General features: G+C 37.8%; 1 protein-coding gene across 6 annotated transcripts in view; it reads left to right on the plus strand.

Annotated features, from left to right (window-relative positions):
• Positions 1-15,290, plus strand: part of GDA (guanine deaminase) — a 157,339-nt gene extending 142,049 nt beyond the window's left edge. For 5 of the 6 annotated variants that reach the window (XM_062641463.1, XM_062641425.1, XM_062641453.1 and 2 more), the window contains 8 exons: positions 1,116-1,223; positions 2,116-2,223; positions 4,501-4,598; positions 5,391-5,458; positions 5,909-6,055; positions 8,443-8,561; positions 10,228-10,255; positions 11,282-15,290. In XM_062641463.1, coding sequence (XP_062497447.1) covers positions 1,116-1,223; positions 2,116-2,223; positions 4,501-4,598; positions 5,391-5,458; positions 5,909-6,055; positions 8,443-8,561; positions 10,228-10,255; positions 11,282-11,352 — 747 coding nt within the window. In that variant the 3' untranslated portion in view covers positions 11,353-15,290. The remainder of the gene's footprint in view (positions 1-1,115; positions 1,224-2,115; positions 2,224-4,500; positions 4,599-5,390; positions 5,459-5,908; positions 6,056-8,442; positions 8,562-10,227; positions 10,256-11,281) is intronic. The other variant, XM_062641435.1, reaches the window with a different exon arrangement.
• Positions 15,291-18,204: the final 2,914 nt, after the last annotated feature.

The following is an 18,204-nucleotide window of genomic DNA, read 5'->3' on the forward strand; positions in this document are numbered from 1 at the left end:
AATCCCTTTGACAAACACTGCTGACTTAGTGACAAGTCAATAAATATACATCTTTTTGTGTAGTAGGGAGATGTCATCAGTCTGAAAAATGTTCTGCTTGCCATGTTGTTGAGAAATGGACTTGTAGCCGTGTAAATTTGGTAGTGAGAGCACAGCAATGTTCTGTGCTTCAACTTTAAAATATATTCGGCTTCCTAGAAAGGAAAATTTTCTGGTGAAAGCCACAGTCTCTCACTCTGTGGTATATAAATAGACTAGTGAAAAGAAGTTCTCACCAGCAGAAATCAGTGTGTTTACAGTACAGTTGCTAACCCATTACCAAATTAGTATCTTGGGTCAGCACATGTCTTCCAATGTGTTTCTAAAGAAACTCAGGTTTACACTCCTTGGGTGTAAATACAGAATTGACACTCCATACATATTACAATCAGGGATACCTTTCGTATCAGCCTTTCTTTTTTCAATGGCTTAATTTCTTGATTTTTTTGTCTCAAAATATTCAAGAGCATAGAGTTTCATGTCTAAATCATATGTTGGCTAAATTGGCTAATCTGGAGAAGTCCTGAGCTCCTTATATCAGGAAGATGGTGTAAGAAACCGCAAACCAAGTTATCATGTACTGTCTTTTAATGGTGCCACATGCACAACTATTTCCTGTGACTGAAGGCAGACTTGTAATGCTGTTGTCTGTTTTTTATGAAAATTTTAATCCATAAGTGCAAGGTGTAAGGTAAACATCTGTAGCTCTAGTCTTGGTGTCGTCTTCTCTACTGCATAACATATCTGTTGCTAGCACTAATCTTCCTGTGTAGGAAGTGTAGGGGCAGTTTGTTGCTATAATGATTGGAGAAGATCAAGCAAGAACTCTTCAGTTTTAAATCACTGGGTCTTTGATACTCACAGAAGTGGGACTCAGAAAAACGTGGTCATTCATTGCTTTGATTCTCTATTTCAATGGTGAAATTTCTAATAAAAATAAGTAAATGACTTTACAGTGTGAATTGGCAAGGATGCAGCAAGCAATAAGAGATGGAGCAAAATATAGTTGCTGTGTAAATGCTTGTATACTCATATATAGAGGTAGAATGCCTAATATGTCTTTTTAATATTTTCAGTATCCAAGGGTACAGCCTGTAATAACTCCCCGCTTTGGCCCTTCCTGCACAGAGGATTTGCTTTGTGCGCTTGGCGATTTAGCACAGGCTCGTGACCTCCATGTGCAGGTAACCTGCAAGAGCTCTGTATCCAATTTAAATAGTTTAGATAGATAGCATATGGATCAAGGAGTTTTCATAATGCCAGGAAAATACTTAAATCATATTCGTACCTTGGGGTCTGTCTTTTACATTCCTCTGAATTTATTAATGGTACTCTGCAAGAACACTGTGACCTGCACAGGAAATGAGAAAGCTCAGTAGATAAAAGAATTACTCATCTTCATATCTTATTTAACATTGTTAACATTGCTGTAGGATTTTCTGTATGATGAAGTTCCTCTGTCTAATAAAGACAAATTCAGAGGTGTTCAGGTCTGTTGAAACTTCGAGATGTTTCTTTTTTGATTACACAGTTCTAAGCATATACTGTTTTAAACCTATCCTACATTAGGATTTTTGTCATTACAAAGTGGGAATTTTGAAAATATATGCTCCAGTGGGAGTACAGAAGGATCAGATTTTTATTTCATCAGACCAGGAATTAATCAGCCTATCTGAAGATCCATGGAGCAGCTACCTATATGTTGCCTTGATAGGAGGGTGCACTGTGTGATAGGCTGGTTTTCTCTTTTACCTCATAGTTATCTGTATTATTTTATTTATTATGTTGAAATTTGCCAAATACAAGTGGGCCATCGTGTCACCAAACTTCTGTGACGGACAATCAAGGCATACCATCTCATTTCACTTTTAAAGAAACAAATGGAGGTTCTCCTCTGGGTCCCAAAGACGTCTCCGATAAAAAAAAACAAAAAAACCAAGGACTAGATCTAACTGTAGGCTTTACAAATACTACTTTCTCTTGTTATATGTTTAGCACAGTAGGTGGCTCAGAAGGTTGTAATGCCAGGTTTAATGCTATTTGAAGCACTCATTCCTATCTATTTTCTTATTGCAGAGTCACATAAGTGAAAATGAAGAAGAACTCAAACTTGTGGAGAACATGTTTCCTGCCTACCAGAATTACACTGAATTATATGATAAAAACAAGCTGCTTACCAGCAAGGTAGCTGCATAAAAACTTCCACAGCATAGCTTAGATTTATGTAGACAATATGATGGTTAACTGAAAAGGTTAATAGGTACCTGAAAAGTTTCTGTTGTTTTTTCAAGGTCAGTAACGTCTGGTCTTGTGGAAGGTGTCCCTGACATGGCAGAGGGATTGGAACTAAATGAGTGTCAAGGTCCATTTCAACCCAAACTATTCTGTGATTCTATTGTCTAGGTTAAAGTAAATCAGTTTTTATGTTCTTTGTTGCACAGATGTTGTTGCAAAGTTATTGGAACTTTAGACAAGCTCACACTTTTCCTAATCATTTTAGGGTAGATGAACAATAAAGGTACTTTATGCTTCCTGATCCATTTTCCAAGGATTCCAAATAAATTGGGACAGTGGGGTTAGAAGAAAACTAGGTAAAGTTGGTATTGTAGGAGCTGCAATTCTCGGGCAGTACCCAGTTGTCCTTATATTACAATATTCTTGCACACTGGAATATTTGTTCTATGGTGTAATGGTAGGACCACCTTAATTTTTTGGCAGCTCTTTGTGTTCTGTGTGTGAACCTCACACACAGACAGGTACACTTTACTGTTCTGACTTCGGAAGTGCTCTTATTGGCTGATTTTACCAAGTGTTGAGAGGCACAGTGGCCTGGAGAGTTGAAACTCATTAAATCTTTATGTTGGTGAAATAAATGAAAACAGATCTGATACCAGCCCCCACTTAAGTACAGGTTGGATTGCCAGGCATTTATTGGTGCCAGGCATTTATCAGACGGTGGACAGCCCATGCAAGAGTGAGTATGAACAGCTTAACTATAGCCAGAGTGCCGAAACATCAGTCAAATTGATTTAAAATTTTAGGAAAGAATTTTCAGAGGCACAAAGTGCAGCTTGGAACTCCTTGACAATTAGCTATTGAACTCTCATTTCTTTCTTTGAAATTGTACGCTAGTAAGTTACTTATTTACAGTCCTTTTCATCTGAGAATTCAGTATGGACTACTTTAATGTGTATACAGTATTAGCTTTTGATCTCTCATGCAGTCCTATGCTTGCTGATTTGTTGCATCAGTATCCTAAAGAGAATATTAGCTCTGCAAAACCAGGCCATAATTCTGTCAGACTTTTATATGCGTGACCCTGAAAAGTCACTGAAAATTAGGGTTACCAGTTCTTTCAGGCATTCGATTAACACAAGCATAATAACAAAACTGCAGATGTTTCCTCCTCCCCAACCACCAAAACTAAGGCAACAATATTTTTTTGTTGTTGTTGTTGTTTTGAAAGTATGATTTTCAGAGCTGTGGTGAAGTATTTCCTTCTTTTTGAAAAAGAGTACAGATCAGCAGAGATACAGGTCAGCAGCTAATATGTATGTCCTTAAGATGTGGCTATTCTCATCGCATTTTCAATTACACTTGAGCTTGATAAGTAGGGAGATAGGTAAGTAGGGAGATAGCTAGAGTGCTATTAGGAGATGCTCAGTGGAAAGAGGCCCTGTACTGTTCTCATTGCTATTGGCAGATTGCAAGGCCTAACAGAGCTCTTTCTTTTCGAGTAGGCATTTGGCATATGAGGTAATTCCAATTAGATTTGTCTAGAAATAATTGGTTTGTGTCCTATTAAATGATACTATCCTATACTTCCATCTTTTGTATATACTGCTTGTGATCTTATTTTTAAAGTGAGTTATGCAGGCCAAGAAAGAAAAGCCATTAACCAGTTGCATAAAAAAATAGATTCTTTTAATTAAAGAATATTCCATGTATATATATATGTGTATATGTATGTGTGTGTGTGTGTGTGTATATATATTCCATTAATATTCCATGTATATGTATGCCCGGTGCAAACCTTTGGAGAGACAACGGGAAACATGTAAGAGTACGTACATCTTCCATTCTCTCTGATATGTTCCTAGCCCCAGTACTTAAAATCTGTGTTAGCTACAAAATATAAATTGTTAGATTACTGCAGCATTAGGCCAACTGGGGAATTCTTGCTTTAGTTCCTGGAAGCTTTTAGGTCAAAGCAGTCACTGCAAGAGTCAGCACCCTATCTTCTTAGGTTAATAAATGAAAAAAAAGCTGAGAGAGTGAATATGTCAGGCATACTGAAGTTAATAAGAGCTTCTCCCCTTTCAAGAGCTTTATTCGAGCAGTGCATTAATTTCCCTTGGTGGTAACAGGTGTCCTTTTGGCTATTAAAGGCGATGCAGCAAAAATCACAGGCTCTGAAATAAATGCAATATTGAGTAAATTGGTGATTCTGTTTTTCTTTAGACAGTGATGGCTCATGCCTGTTATCTTTCTGAAGAAGAGCTGAAACTTTTTAGTCTTCGTGGAGCTGCAATTTCACATTGTCCCAATTCTAATTTTTCGTAAGTTAAAAGACTTGTACAATTAAATCAAGCTGTTGATCACATAGTACCCTGAGTTCAGCCTACTATTATACAGCTACTACATATTCTCTCTCTCTATATATATATATCTCTATACTATTTTGTTCCACCCGAAGTGACATATTGGATTGAGCATGACCATTCATGCTCCACTTCTGCATGGACCTGGACTGACTTGCGATCTTTCAACATAGTCATATACATATCTATCTCTCTCTATATAAATAAATATTCATTTCTTTAACCTTCATTTCTTCTGACTGTTCTGTCAATTGAAAATTCAGGCCATCTCCCTTCCAAAGTATGCATAGGTTTTGGGGAAATGGGAATGTGCTATATAGTCTTTTTTCTATTAAGCAGAAATGAGATAGTGTGTGGTATCCAGTCAGGATACTGTACTAAATGTTAACAGTAATTTTGCTTTTAACATAATATCTTGTTTGTGTTGACTTACTGAAGCTCATGACATGTCTTCCCATCTCCTGGAATATATTTTACACCATATTTGGGCTTTTTCACAGGTATACTGAAAGTTTGTTTTCAGCAAGTAACTATAAAACTGGGAGATTTTAACTGAGAAAAACTGCCTTTGTTTTAAATGTTTAAACCCCATCTTTCAGGTGTATGAATGCAAATGTTCCGGCCCAGTTTAATAAACGAAATCTATTGCACACATTCTGGTATCCTGTGTCATGAACAGCTCTGCAGCCCTACTCTTCCTGAACTTTCTCTGCATGTTTCATGCAGAACACATTTCTTCTTCCAATCCAGGTTGCGCAGCGGTGTCTTAAATGTGCAAAAGGTCCTGAAAAACAATGTGAAACTTGGCCTTGGCACAGGTTAGTAGTTTACTGTAAAAATGGCTTCTTTTGGAAAACACTGGGGGATGCAAAAATGTGCCTACTTGTCGGTATTTAAAAGACGGCATGTCTCCAGCTTATGGACCTGCTTTTGTTTTTTTCACTGCTTCTAGAGTAGTGAAGTCTAGAGCTAGTTCTAAAGTGTTTAAAAAGAAAACCAATAATGAATAAAGAAAGTTCTCTTTCTGTTGTGAGAATAAACAGGGCTTGAACAACAACTTTTCAGGTTTCTGATATTGTGTGTTGTGTTCTATTTACCTGACATCTGTGAGAGCTCATTTATTAGGAATTACACATTCAGAAACAGCGCTTTGCAGTAAAACTTTCTGTGTTTAACACATCTGTTTGTAACATTTAATTAAAGATCATAGAAGTTGAACCCAGAGAATTATTCCCAAAGCTTGTTTCTAAGAGTCTGATCTCTTCTAGATGTTGCTGGTGGATATTCAGCTTCTATGCTTGATGCCATCAGGAAAACAATGATGGCATCCAATAGCCTTCAGATCAATAAAGTGAATGAAACAGGACTAACTCTTGAAGAAGCTTTTCAACTTGCCACTCTGGGAGGAAGCCAAGGTAAGAAGAAATTTCTTTAGAATTTCTTTAGAGAACTACAGTTCCTCTTGATGTTAAGTATACCTCTCTTTAAAAGGTGGCTGAATTCACAGAATTTCTGGTGCCAGAGTGATGGCATCTAAAATGGCATCTGGGGAGAGAGGTCCTTCAGTCTCTCATACCCATGCTAGGCTCATCGCAGAGGAGTATTCATATTGATGTTGAGAGTTTAACAATAGAATCTTAATGATTTTTCAGGGCTGTACATTTTCTTTGCAAAGATCCTCATACTTCTTAATCGCTAGTGCTAGTGTGTTTATCACACCAACTGGAAATTTGTTTTTTCAGCCACCAGCACTTAGAGGAGAAGATGTGCAATTACTGTACAATCATGAATCCTGTTTCTCATTGGTTTCTAATTTTGTTTCTGTTTTTGTAGCTCTCAGTGAGGCAGTTCATCACTATCTTTTCAGCAAATCAAAACATCATGCAAATCACTCCTCAGTCAGAGAAAAGCACAAAGTTTAAGCAGGATATGCAAAAATATTTTTTAAGGTAGAACTACATCTGCAGAATATAGTCATATAGTGTACATCATATAGTATATCAGTTATTTTGGTTCACTGGTATGTTTTGCCATGGTCATATGCAGATACAGATTTATACACTTAGCAAAGTTTTAGCAGAACTTTTATGATTTACGAGAGAGCAAATCCACACATAAGTAAAAATTTAATACCATTTCAGATAGCAGAAATGAGCTAACTGCTAAAGAACTGGTCCTAAGTCTTCCTGTAGTTGTTGGAAAACACCGTTATGAACTATTAAGTCTGAAAGAGGTAATGAAAATATCATCAAACAGGTCTTCTCAGGACTGCATTTGAATTTCTAGAGGGTGTAATGGGGAAAGAGAGAAGACAGAAAACGGACAGGGGACGAAAAAGGAGAGGATTTGGGTTTTTATCACAGTATATACTGTTCTCATGAAAGGTGGGAATAAATTGGCTGAGATATGGAAAGGAATATTTGTTAAAATCCCAAGCTCGCACATGGTTTCCCTTCCCAGCTACTCTTGCTCTTGTTTTATCTGGGTTCTTCGGTTTACTTAGTAGTCTGATTATTTTTTTTATACTGATTTTGAGCTGGTTTTTACTTAACGAATCACTTTCGAGGACAGAATAAAAACTATTCATACAGCCTTCCAGTAGCCTGGACAGGTACGGTTTGCAGAGGTTTAAATGAGCGATTATACGTGTTGCGGGTCTTTGTTTTGCCGAGACTTCTAAGCACTTATCACCCCCTTGTGTTTAATCTAAAACTTGCAGTCTGCTCGCAAGCCTTACTTTCTGTAATATACGAGATCATTTTCGTTGAAACTCGTAGGTAGTCAAAATATTTCACCATTGCAGGAATTTCACCATTTTTAAAGTACTGTGAAGTTCCTGCCACACACAGACTTCACTGGAGGCTGAAGTTCTTTTGTTGGAGAGGAGCAATCTGAAAACAAGTGAACAAATTATTTGCAGATATTATCCCCTTTGATAACTTAGTTTAACTCAGGAGTATTGGAGAAGCTGAGTTAGTACACATATACTTTGTCCAATTTATAACTCTCTTAAGTAATTTCCAAGGAGACACAGAGGCCTCTTTTTATGTATTCCAAGCACTTGCAAGTTCCTAGCTGCTGAAGGTGAAGTTATAGATTTTCAGTGCTTATGGACCTGAGAACCAGAGGTTGTAATAAAGCTTTGAAATAACAAGCCTTACAGGTGGGTATGAGACTTCAGATCTGGCTATGATTATTTTCCACACCGTATTGTTCTTTATTCCTGGCAATTACCTTAAATTGTTCTCTCTGCACACCTCTGTTATTATCATATTGTTATATGTAACTATTATAATAGGTATATACAAACTGTCAAAGCTACTTAAGCTGTTTAAACAACTAAATCTAATACTGTCTTAGCAAGGTCAGTAGTATTATATACTTTAATCTTTCTGTGACTTCATTTTATTACCCCTGTTGGAGCTTTAATGTTTTTGCAATGCAAACAATTATTGTTACCCTTTAAACTGATAGTGGTCTATACATCACATCTGCAATGACACAAAATCAATGGAGTACATTCAAAGAACAAAAAAGAGGGGTTCAAACTGTTTTTCAGATTTCTTTTACCCTTAAAAGATGCCCTTCAGAGAGTCACCAAAATACACTTCTTTTTTTTACTGAGAGATTACTTAAGAACTCGGATGCTAACATACTTAATGTTGAATTTGCTTTCCTGTTTTTCATTGTATTAATCCAAATTCTTGTAATTTTTCTTATGAACACCTCAAGTAAATTTCCAGGTGCTTCCAGATGGTGGAAAGAGGTTTATGTTGAAGATCTCTTCTATTTTCATCCTCAGTTCTAGGACTAGATGACGTGATTGGCAACTTTGAGGTTGGCAAAGAATTTGATGCACTGCTAATCAACACGAAGGCTTCAGACAGCCCTTTTGACTTGTTCTCTGCTGATAATTTTGAGGTAATCAGAACAGGATTAATGATCAAAAAATTACCAGTAAGGATGTGGGGAAGGTCTGTGATACAGCCAGAATAAATCTCTTGGGAGTTATTCCAATAACAGGAATCAGATGTAATATGCCACTGCTGTCTGTATTCAGCAAAGAAAGCCAGTGGTTATTTCTTTGTTTGTTTTTTGATTTGAGGTTTTTTTACAACCTTGCTGTCCTCAGTGACTGTCCCATATCCCCATCAGCAAAAATGCATGTAACACTTTAAAATGCATGCTTATTTAGCCCAAGCTGATAATTAATCCATTTGCAGTGACAGATGGCAGCCAAGAAAAAGCAATTTAGTTTTAGTTAATGCTTTGAGTTCAAAGTCAAAAATGGCCACCTTTTACTAGATAAAGACTAGCTTACCTTGACTGCACTGCTGTTGTAAACTTAAGAAAGAACTCAAGACAGCTAATTTGAGTTGAAAGCACAGTTTTTATGCAAACATCTAAGAAGTATTGACATTATGCAATAGGCACATTTCATGCAAAATCCCTTATGATTTGAAAAGGTAATGATCAACTTGAATTTAGTGATGTGTCCAGCCTTCTGGTTGCTGTCTCTTATTTTAAATGTCACTGTTTACTTAGATATGTCGAAGGAGGTGATCCTGCCCCTCTACTCTGCTCTCGTGAGACCTCACTTGAAGCACTGTGTGCAGTTTTGGTGTCCTCAACATAAAAAGGACATGAAACTGTTGGAACAAGTCCAGAGGAGGGCCACGAGGATGATCAGGGGGCTGGAGCACCTCCTCTATGAAGAAGGGCTGAGAAAGTTGGGGCTGTTCAGCCTGGAGAAGAGACCTCATAGCAGCCTTCCAGTATCTGAAGGGGGCCTATAGGGATGCTGGGGAAGGACTCTTTTAGAGTCCTACATTAGAGACTGTAGTGATAGGACAAGGGGTAATGGGTTAAAACTTAAATAGGGGAAGTTTAGATTGGATATAAGGAGGAAATTCTTTCCTGTAAGGGTGGTGAGGCACTGGAATGGGTTGCCCAAGGAAGTTGTGAATGCCCCATCCCTGGCAGTATTTAAGGCCAGGTTGGACAGAGCCTTGGGTGAGATGGTTTAGTGTGAGGTGTCCCTGCCCATGGCAGGGGGGTTGGAACTAGATGGTCTTAAGGTCCCTTCCAACCCAAATCATTCTATGATTCTATGTGAGCATAAGTGGTAAGGTGGCTGTTTCTTAGTCTGTTTAAACCACAATAATATGGATTAGATTAAATTCTTTAAACTTACTTCCTAATTCAAATAATTCTGGAAAAAATATTTTCGAGTTTAAGTCTAAACATCTTTAGATAACAATTCTTGGGACTTTAAGAATGAATAAAATTTTTTCTTATTTTTCAATAAGCAAATGAATTTGAGAACTCTAAGAAATAGGAAGGGGAGGTACTGTGTTTTAGGCATGTATTTGTTTATACTGTCAAACTTGTGCAGTGTTTTCTTCCCAAGACATACAGCCTCTTTACTGAAGGTTGCTTATGAGAAAACATGCAAATTAAGTTTTGGTTTACTGCTAATAGGAATATTATGGGAAACTATTTATATCAGTTCTTTCAAGCTTCAAGTAATTATGATATGGGATAGCAGATACGCTTTTGAATTTGGTTTTCTCACACTTTTTTTTAGGACACTCTCCAGAAGTTCCTGTATCTAGGTATGTTCTGAATCTCTGCCCACATAAAATTGTCTTCTTGTTTCCTACATAAAAAATTGCTAAAATTAATGTTAAGGTTATTAATGAACTTATTTATACATAATTAAATATACATTTGTTTACAGTAATTAAATATAGTTATTTACAATGTATATAAACATTAATGTCACTACTGGTATTTATTTGCATAAAATATACAATTACTTCTATTTATTATAAATACTATCTATTATAAATACTGAGTAAGAATTGAGTGGTTTAACTTTTGTTCTTTGGGACATAGTTTAGCATGATCAGATGCACTTTGTAATATTGATTACCACACCTATATTTATATGCAGTATGAGCTAAATCGTGTTTCACAGTAAATTTACACTGACATGCTAATCACCAGTTCAGAACCAGTTAAGCTCAGAAGGACTTCTGCAGACCAGCTACCACTGTGGATTTTTTTTACTCCCCCCCCCCCCCCCCCCAAAAGGCCTTTAAAACACAGAAAACGCAACCCAAACAATTCTACCCTGCTAAGAGAACAGATACTCTTTGTAGGGCATCATATGGAACAAGAGCTACACTGCCTGTTACGTTCTTCCAAAGAGATAACTGGTGGTAGTTCTGGCCATGTTTGTGTCATTCTCCAATTCAGCTTTTGCCTTTTCGAGAAAATAGCTGAGGCAATCCAGCTTTACTGCTGCCTGGTACCTAAGTTAGTTCAGATGCAACAACATGAATTCTGTACAGATAAATAATGTTTTCAGGGTTTGAATCTATTAAATATATGAAAAGCCCATGTCACACATTAGCAGCTGAATGCTGTGTTTCTTAAAAGAAGCGCGGGTAGTTTAAACATCCATTGATCTTTGTGGTAGCCCTGACTATTTTTCTCCAAATAAACTTTCACATTCCTAGGAAACAGTCACTGCAAATGGTGTATTCCAAAACTCATTTATGGATTGCATAATTTTCATTAATTAAATCATTGCATAGATTTAAGTGCAAATCTCTGTTTTGACCATGTTATTTCAGGTGACGATCGGAATATTTCTGAAGTGTATGTGGCTGGAAGACAAGTGGTTCCTTTTTCAAGTTCAGTATAAATCCATTTCCCTTTTCCAAAATACTCTGCTGATAACTCTGCATCTGATTTGGAACAGACTGATTAAACACAGTGCCTGACTATCAGGAACGACACCTCATTTTTGTTTAATGTTTTAAAACTTGCAAACACTAAAATTTTGTTAGACATTTCAAGAATTACTTTACCGAAATTGTCATAGTTCTAGAGGAAAAGAATATTTAAATTTCTGTGTAAAACAGCATGTGTGCATAGATAAGGGATTTGATAAATATCTTAATTAAAGAGGACACCTGCTATTCCTAGTGTAGGAAGCATTATGAAGAGCAGTGAGACCACCATTGTCTATAATGCATCTCAATTAAAAAAAAAAAGAAATAATAAATAAAGAGAAGCCAGTGCTAGTAAATTGATTTTTCAGGTAATGAATATAATGGAAGAATTCAATTTCTGTAATATTATATTATTTCCAAGTATGGTAAAATCAGTGGCATTTGGGGGCATTTAGAACATTTCCCAGTTTTCTTTAGGAGCTTATTTTTTAAGGTAAATTGGATGAGAAGTATGTATTCATAAAAAAATAAGGGTCCTTGTTATTAAAAGAGCTCCAATTTGTCATCTGTAGTCAGAAGAGAATTAGTGGAAGAACAAAGAAATGGGGCATTAGTTGTAGAGACATGGCCTGTGAGAGTGGGAGGGCTGCATTGTTCTGTGATACCATAAGCTGAAAATGCATTTCCACAGAATTTGTTCCTATGTCTAGAACTGGTCAGCCAGACCTTCTACCTACTCTGTTGCAATCATTTCAGCTGAGTGACAGCTGAATGAAACCTGTGTAAATTTAGAAGCAGGCATTAAGATACTTGAGCAGCTATTCAATGGCAAACAAATTATGATGTTTTTCTGGACTAAAGAGAGCGCTTCATCTAATTCAGCTTCCTGCAGAACCTGCTAAAGGTCATTTGCTCCTGACTGTTCAGATAGAAGGAGCCCCTTCTTTCTGCAAGGAAAGTGAGTGAGTTTTTAAAAAGTCCAAGAGAAATGCTATTTCTGGCCATTGCCATCTTTGACTTGAGGTGGAAATTGTTACTGGACAACACAGCTGAGCTTTAATGTGCTCTTTGGTTTCTTTCAATATGGCAGCCATAATTCCAGCCCTGTACAATTCCAGGTAAAAAGTGTGCCCTTCTTATTTTGGGAATCTGTGTGATTTCCTTTTGTTTAAAAAAGCATATTTCACTATTTTTTATCAGAGACTTCTTTTCTTTTTTTTTCCTGAAACTAGTTTGAGAGGGGATTGCTTCTTGTTTATTATGTTTTTGCAAGACAAAAGATGTAAGCTTTAATTTCAGTGTCAGTAGAGACAATATTGTGTTGAGTTACTACAGATATGTGTGGAATATTGTTTTATGGCGTGCTTCAAACTCCTTTAATTTCACTAAGCTTTGTTTCATGCTATTATCTCACTGTATGGGGATATAAAGGCACAGGACTTCCCTGTGTTCACTGAACAAGGGAGGTTACTGCACCAAAGTCTCATTTCATGTCTACTTCTGAGAGAGTACTTGACCCAACATCACTGATAACCTTCCGATATTAAAAGCATATTCAGAGTTTATGTACCATTATGGTTACGTCTACATGAGCCAGTATGGCATCAAGTGGAAGTGTAAGAGCTGCCTTGGGCACTTAAAGCAGCACAGTTTTTTCAGTGTGTTTTGTTTTTTTTTTTTGCCATAGCCAATTAGCCCTACTGTCCAGCAGGGGATACTGGCTTTTAGGCACCACTGAGGTGTAGCTGCGCGGCTTGCTCCTGGAGAGTTGGCTTGGTATCTTCCCAGGGCTCTATGCTCTGTGTGTGCTTGTGGAGGTGCAGCCTTCATATCCATTATGATCAATGATTCCTAAGGCTTTAGGAGTCAAAATCTGGGGATTAAGATTTCCACATTCCATCAGGGTGTTTTCCTAACCACTTTGTTTTTCATGTGTCCCAGTCACCTACACAGTAGCACACATGCTTGGCAAATACAATTGTCAGCTCTTTAAGTTGGTTTCCTGATTCAGGGGGCATTTTTCCTCATGAATTTTGACATGACTTTAATTGACCAGATTTCACATTCCAAAACCAAAGATCTGTGAGACATATATTTTAATCCTCCCAGCTACTGTTTAAAACTATTTTTAGGGAGTTGCATGGTTTTCAGCTTTGGCTTTCCTTCAAGAATGTTTTCTGGTGCAGAGAAAGATTACACACCTTTGTGTACAATGTGTATTTGTGCCCTACTTCTTTACCTCCAGAACTATAAATTAAATCAGTGCTTTTAATTTAGTGGTAGCCTTAACTGTCTCTGACTGCACTGTTTCTCGCTATTTTGTAGTGTTGTTAAGAATGGGATTCAGCATTTCTTCTGAAAAAAAAAATTGTGGGGGAGGAGGAGTTGCTTATTTGCAAACTGTGAATACAGAAAAACTTACAAGTTCAACACTATACTGCTGGCCCAGTTACAAAGGGATGCTTTGGTAGCCCTAGGATAACTGCTGCCAATGAACTTTGTATCTGATTGTTGGCTGTGTCATGAGCAGTTTAATTCTTGTTAAATTCAGGCACAAAGTAGGAACTCTGCCTTTTGATTATAGCTTTACTAGTGTCTAGTACCCAGACACTACCCAGTCTCAGAAATGGAGACTCAACTTTTGAAGAATCTTAGATGGAGGAGGAACTTCATTTGCAGATAGTGCCATGGGCCCCTGCAGTGCCAAAAACCAGGAGTGAGGAGCAAGATCTATATAGCATTGCACTAATTGCTGAAGTGCTTAGGGGTGAAGGAAAGAAGCCTTAATTTTATGTGAAAGGAAGCCAGTGGAGGAATTAATACAACAAATAAACCGGGAGGTACTTTAACCTCAGCATCTGAAATAGAATTCAATGGAAGAAGGCTGTAGTGTTGGAAAAAAAGGTGAGGTTGGGTTCTCTGGGATAGTCCTGAAAGCTTGTTCAGTGCAATATGGCTTACACACAGTTTAGGAGATACAGAGGATGTAGTTGCTGAACTTCTCTGACGCAATTTTGGTAAAGTTCCTGAGGATCTTACTGTGAAGTTTCAGTCCTTGTGACTCTCTGGCTATGTGTAGATTTCTGAAATACTTGTTCTGGTAGGGGAGGATAAGCAGATGAAAGCAGTTACTGCTGGGACTTGTAAATCTACACTGTATGCAACGTAAGACTTCATATAGTCTGTTTCCTTGGATAAATGTCCCACTGCATATGCAGTTTGAAGCAGGCCAAACGATTGGTTCAGACTCTACGTGTCTCTTTTAGAGGCTAGAGTGTATTTGGCATGCAGCTGGGCCTCCAGTGTAGTTTTCTTCAAAATAAACTCAATTCTTGCATACCAAAACCACCCTGCAAACTGAACTAAGGTTCTGTAAGAGAGGATGATTGGAAGTTCACTTCAGAACAGCATTACTGTCTCAAATCAAAATGCTAATGGAGATGGAGATGAGGACTTGGACTATTTTCCTTCCGTCCTTATTGTCACAGAACTTAGTACCTGAAGGCAAATAAAAGCCTCCTCCTTCTCTTCCTTCCTCTTCTTAACAGGAAAAAAAAAATGAATAAAAAAAGGTAAAAATAAAGCAACCAAACACTGAGGGGAGATGAGTAAGTGGAAGAAAAGAAAGGGATAATTTTCAGTCAGTATAAATTGACAAAGTGCTACTGACTGAAAATAAAGCTTCTGGAAAAATGTACACACAGCTGTTTCCAAATGTCACTCCCTATTAATTCTCTTACCAGCTTGTGGATTGATCTTTGTTTCTTAATGTGTCTGTTGTGTTCAAAGTTATCACACCATTCAGACAAAGAAAAGGGTAGTTTATGGAAAGCTTGCTTGTTGGGACAATATGCTTACTGTGTTCTATGTTCAAATGAGCACTTACTATAAAATGAATGTATTTAAATTACTGTTAGAGGTTGATCTCATTGTGTCACATTAGGTTTTGATTATTAATGAAATGCTAGTAAGTATTGCCTATGCATTATGCAGCATTGTTTTAATAATTCATGTGTGGCAAGTGGAGTTCTGCACTTTAAAATGTTGCCTTGACCTAAAGCAACATTTGGGTTATATTCATTCTGCGGGGTCTGTGCAACCGGAAAGCTTTGTAGGGGAAAAAAATATATGTTTGCCCACTGGACTAAAAATTTTTCGTTATTGTATTGTTGTCCTGGGTTCAGCAGTAGCAGTCATGTTTCTCCTTCGTGGTAGCTGGTGCAGTGCTGTGTTTTGACTTCCAGCCTGGGAACAGTGTTGGTGAAACCGATGTTTTCGGTTGTTGCTAAGTGATGTTTACCCTGACCAAGGACTTTGTGAGGCTCATGCTCTGCCAGGGAGGAGGGGAAGCCGGGAGGAAGCAGAGACGGGGTGCCTGATCCGGGCTAGCCAGGGAGGTATTCCATACCACAGCACGTCATGCCCGGGGTGGGGGGTGACTGGGAGTTACCCGGAAGGACACGGGCTTCCAGGTGGGACTCGTTTCTTGGCCGGTGGTATCGTATTCTCTTCCCTTGTTATTTTCTCTTATCATTGTTGTAGTTGGTGGTAGCGGTGGTGATTTGTGTTGTACATTGGTTGCTGGACTGTTCTTGTCTCAACCCGTAGGAGTTGCACTCTCGATCCTCCTCCCCGTTCCTCCGGGAGTGGGGAAGGGGAGAGACCCGGGGGGGGGGGGGGGCCTCGATTGTTGTCAGCTCGGCACCGCTCACTGGGAGTGAGTGAACAAGTCGCCTGACTGGGTTTAAACCACGACAATTGTAAGTGGATTTACTGTTAAAAAAAAGAAATGTTAAAATGACCCTATATAAAAATCTGTGCATTGATTATACACTCATGAATGAAAAAATTATAATGGCTTAATGAAAGCTCACACAAACAGTGTTTTAATTTTAAAATATTTAGAGAGAAGTAGATTCTTTTGTATTTTAATTGTGATTATGCAATGCAGATTAGCAAAAAGGTAATAATCCTTGCTAAATATCTACTGTTCTACTGACAAAGGAGAATGTCAGTATTCTGATCATACATTCAAAACCAGTTCACAAGTCTTGAAATGAAGACTTGTGTATTGTCTTTCAAAGAATATCCCAGTTTTAAAATGAAAATATATTAACAACACTACTCAAACAGGCTGTTTAAAAATATTGGTTTGAGCTTTTCCAGGAACAATCCATAACAGAGGATATGGTGAACAGCTTTTAAAATACTGGATTTCTGTGAATAAACGGTGCTGCCTTATCTGCAGCCTGTGTGTAGCAGCGGTCAACTCATCTCTAAAATGATAGTGTACAAGTAGTAGGTATTTAAAAACAAAAAACAACCAAAGGATTTTGAAAATTTGAGAAAGGACCACAAAAAGGAAAAGAAAAAAGAAGAAATTTTAAAAGGGTGGTATCAGAATGCACAATAATGCAAAGCAGAAAGAAGCTGTATCAGAGGTATTCAAAAACAAGATAGCAGTGAAGTTTTAGGTGGGAAATTCTCAGAAAAGAAGATAGATTTTCAGGCAATTTTCTATAAAATCACAGACCTCATTCCTTCTGAAAGCCATTGAGGACCAATGACTGAGCACATTTCCCAAGTAGTTACTTACATACTTGATAATACAAGCCCAAATAATTGTAGCTAATCCTAGCACAATTACGTAAGACTTTTCAACCTCTCAACCTCTACTTCAAAACTGTAAAAACTCCAGAAGAAACCTCATGCAAGGACAGGCTACGCTTTGTCTCCAAATGTCCTATGAAGCATTTGGGATTGCCCAGCTTGTAGACTAAAATGGCCTGGTCCTGAGGAACAGTCTGTGCTCCTGCATGCTCCAGACATCATCCTCTGTCATGTGCCTCATGGAGCAGTGATGACTGAGTTGGACACTGGAAGACAAGCACGTGGTGTGGCTAGAGTAACTGAAAATAAGCTAGCTGTCTTAAAAAATCAGACTGTTTTGAACTTAATGCACTGCAGAGAGCACAGGGTTTTAAATTACATGAACACATAGTTGATAGTGAATTTCTAGGTACTAGGTACTTTGGCTTAAAGTTGGAGCTTTTTTAAGCCCTGGTACTGTATGTGCAACAACTCATGCTTCTCTCAGGAGTGAAGCCAGCAAATGACATTGGCACTCTATACAAAAACCAGTAACAACATCAACAAAAACAATTCTTGGGAAATGAAAAGGACATCAGCAACATCAACAGCAATCTGTTGTGCAAAGTTAATAGCGCTATGAGGTTTTTTGTTTTTTTTTTTTTTTTTTTGTTTGTTTGTTTGTTTTTTTTTCCAAAAAGCTGAGCAATGTTTTTGGAGTGCAGTCTCCTGGAAATTTTGGTGGAAATTTTTTCTTGGAAAAGGCCCCGAATCAGAGTGTACTCCAACCCAAGGGGTCCCCTGTGGCTTCTCTAGAGGCAGTCACTTCTGTAGAAGTGAATACAACAGTCAGGCCTAGACTCACACTTCCTCCCCTGGTCAGGACTCACTTTTATTCTGGCTTTAGACCATGGTTTCTCATCTTCCTGGTTTTAGTTTGAAAGTAACTGCTGAATGAGTGGAGTTGGGAGAAAGATAGGGCTAAAAGGCAATCTTACACCTGCCTGCCTAAAACAACTCAAAATCCTTGTCCCAGCAAGTAGACTATGTTTGCACAGCTCTTGCACTCAGTGATTTGGCTTAATGACTTAAGTCAGCTTTTAACAATTAAATCCAGCCAAAACCAGGACATAAAAGACCAAGAGGTAAACTGTGAGCAGCTAACAAAAACATAATGATGTTTTAGCTTGATTTGCACTTAAGTCACCAAAGGCTTTGCATAGCCAACTGCT

The sequence above is a fragment of the Pezoporus occidentalis genome, unplaced genomic scaffold, assembly GCF_034315485.1.
Source record: "Pezoporus occidentalis ecotype Australia unplaced genomic scaffold, CSIRO_AGI_Poc_V1 ctg117, whole genome shotgun sequence".
NCBI classification, from domain to species: Eukaryota; Metazoa; Chordata; class Aves; order Psittaciformes; family Psittacidae; genus Pezoporus; species Pezoporus occidentalis.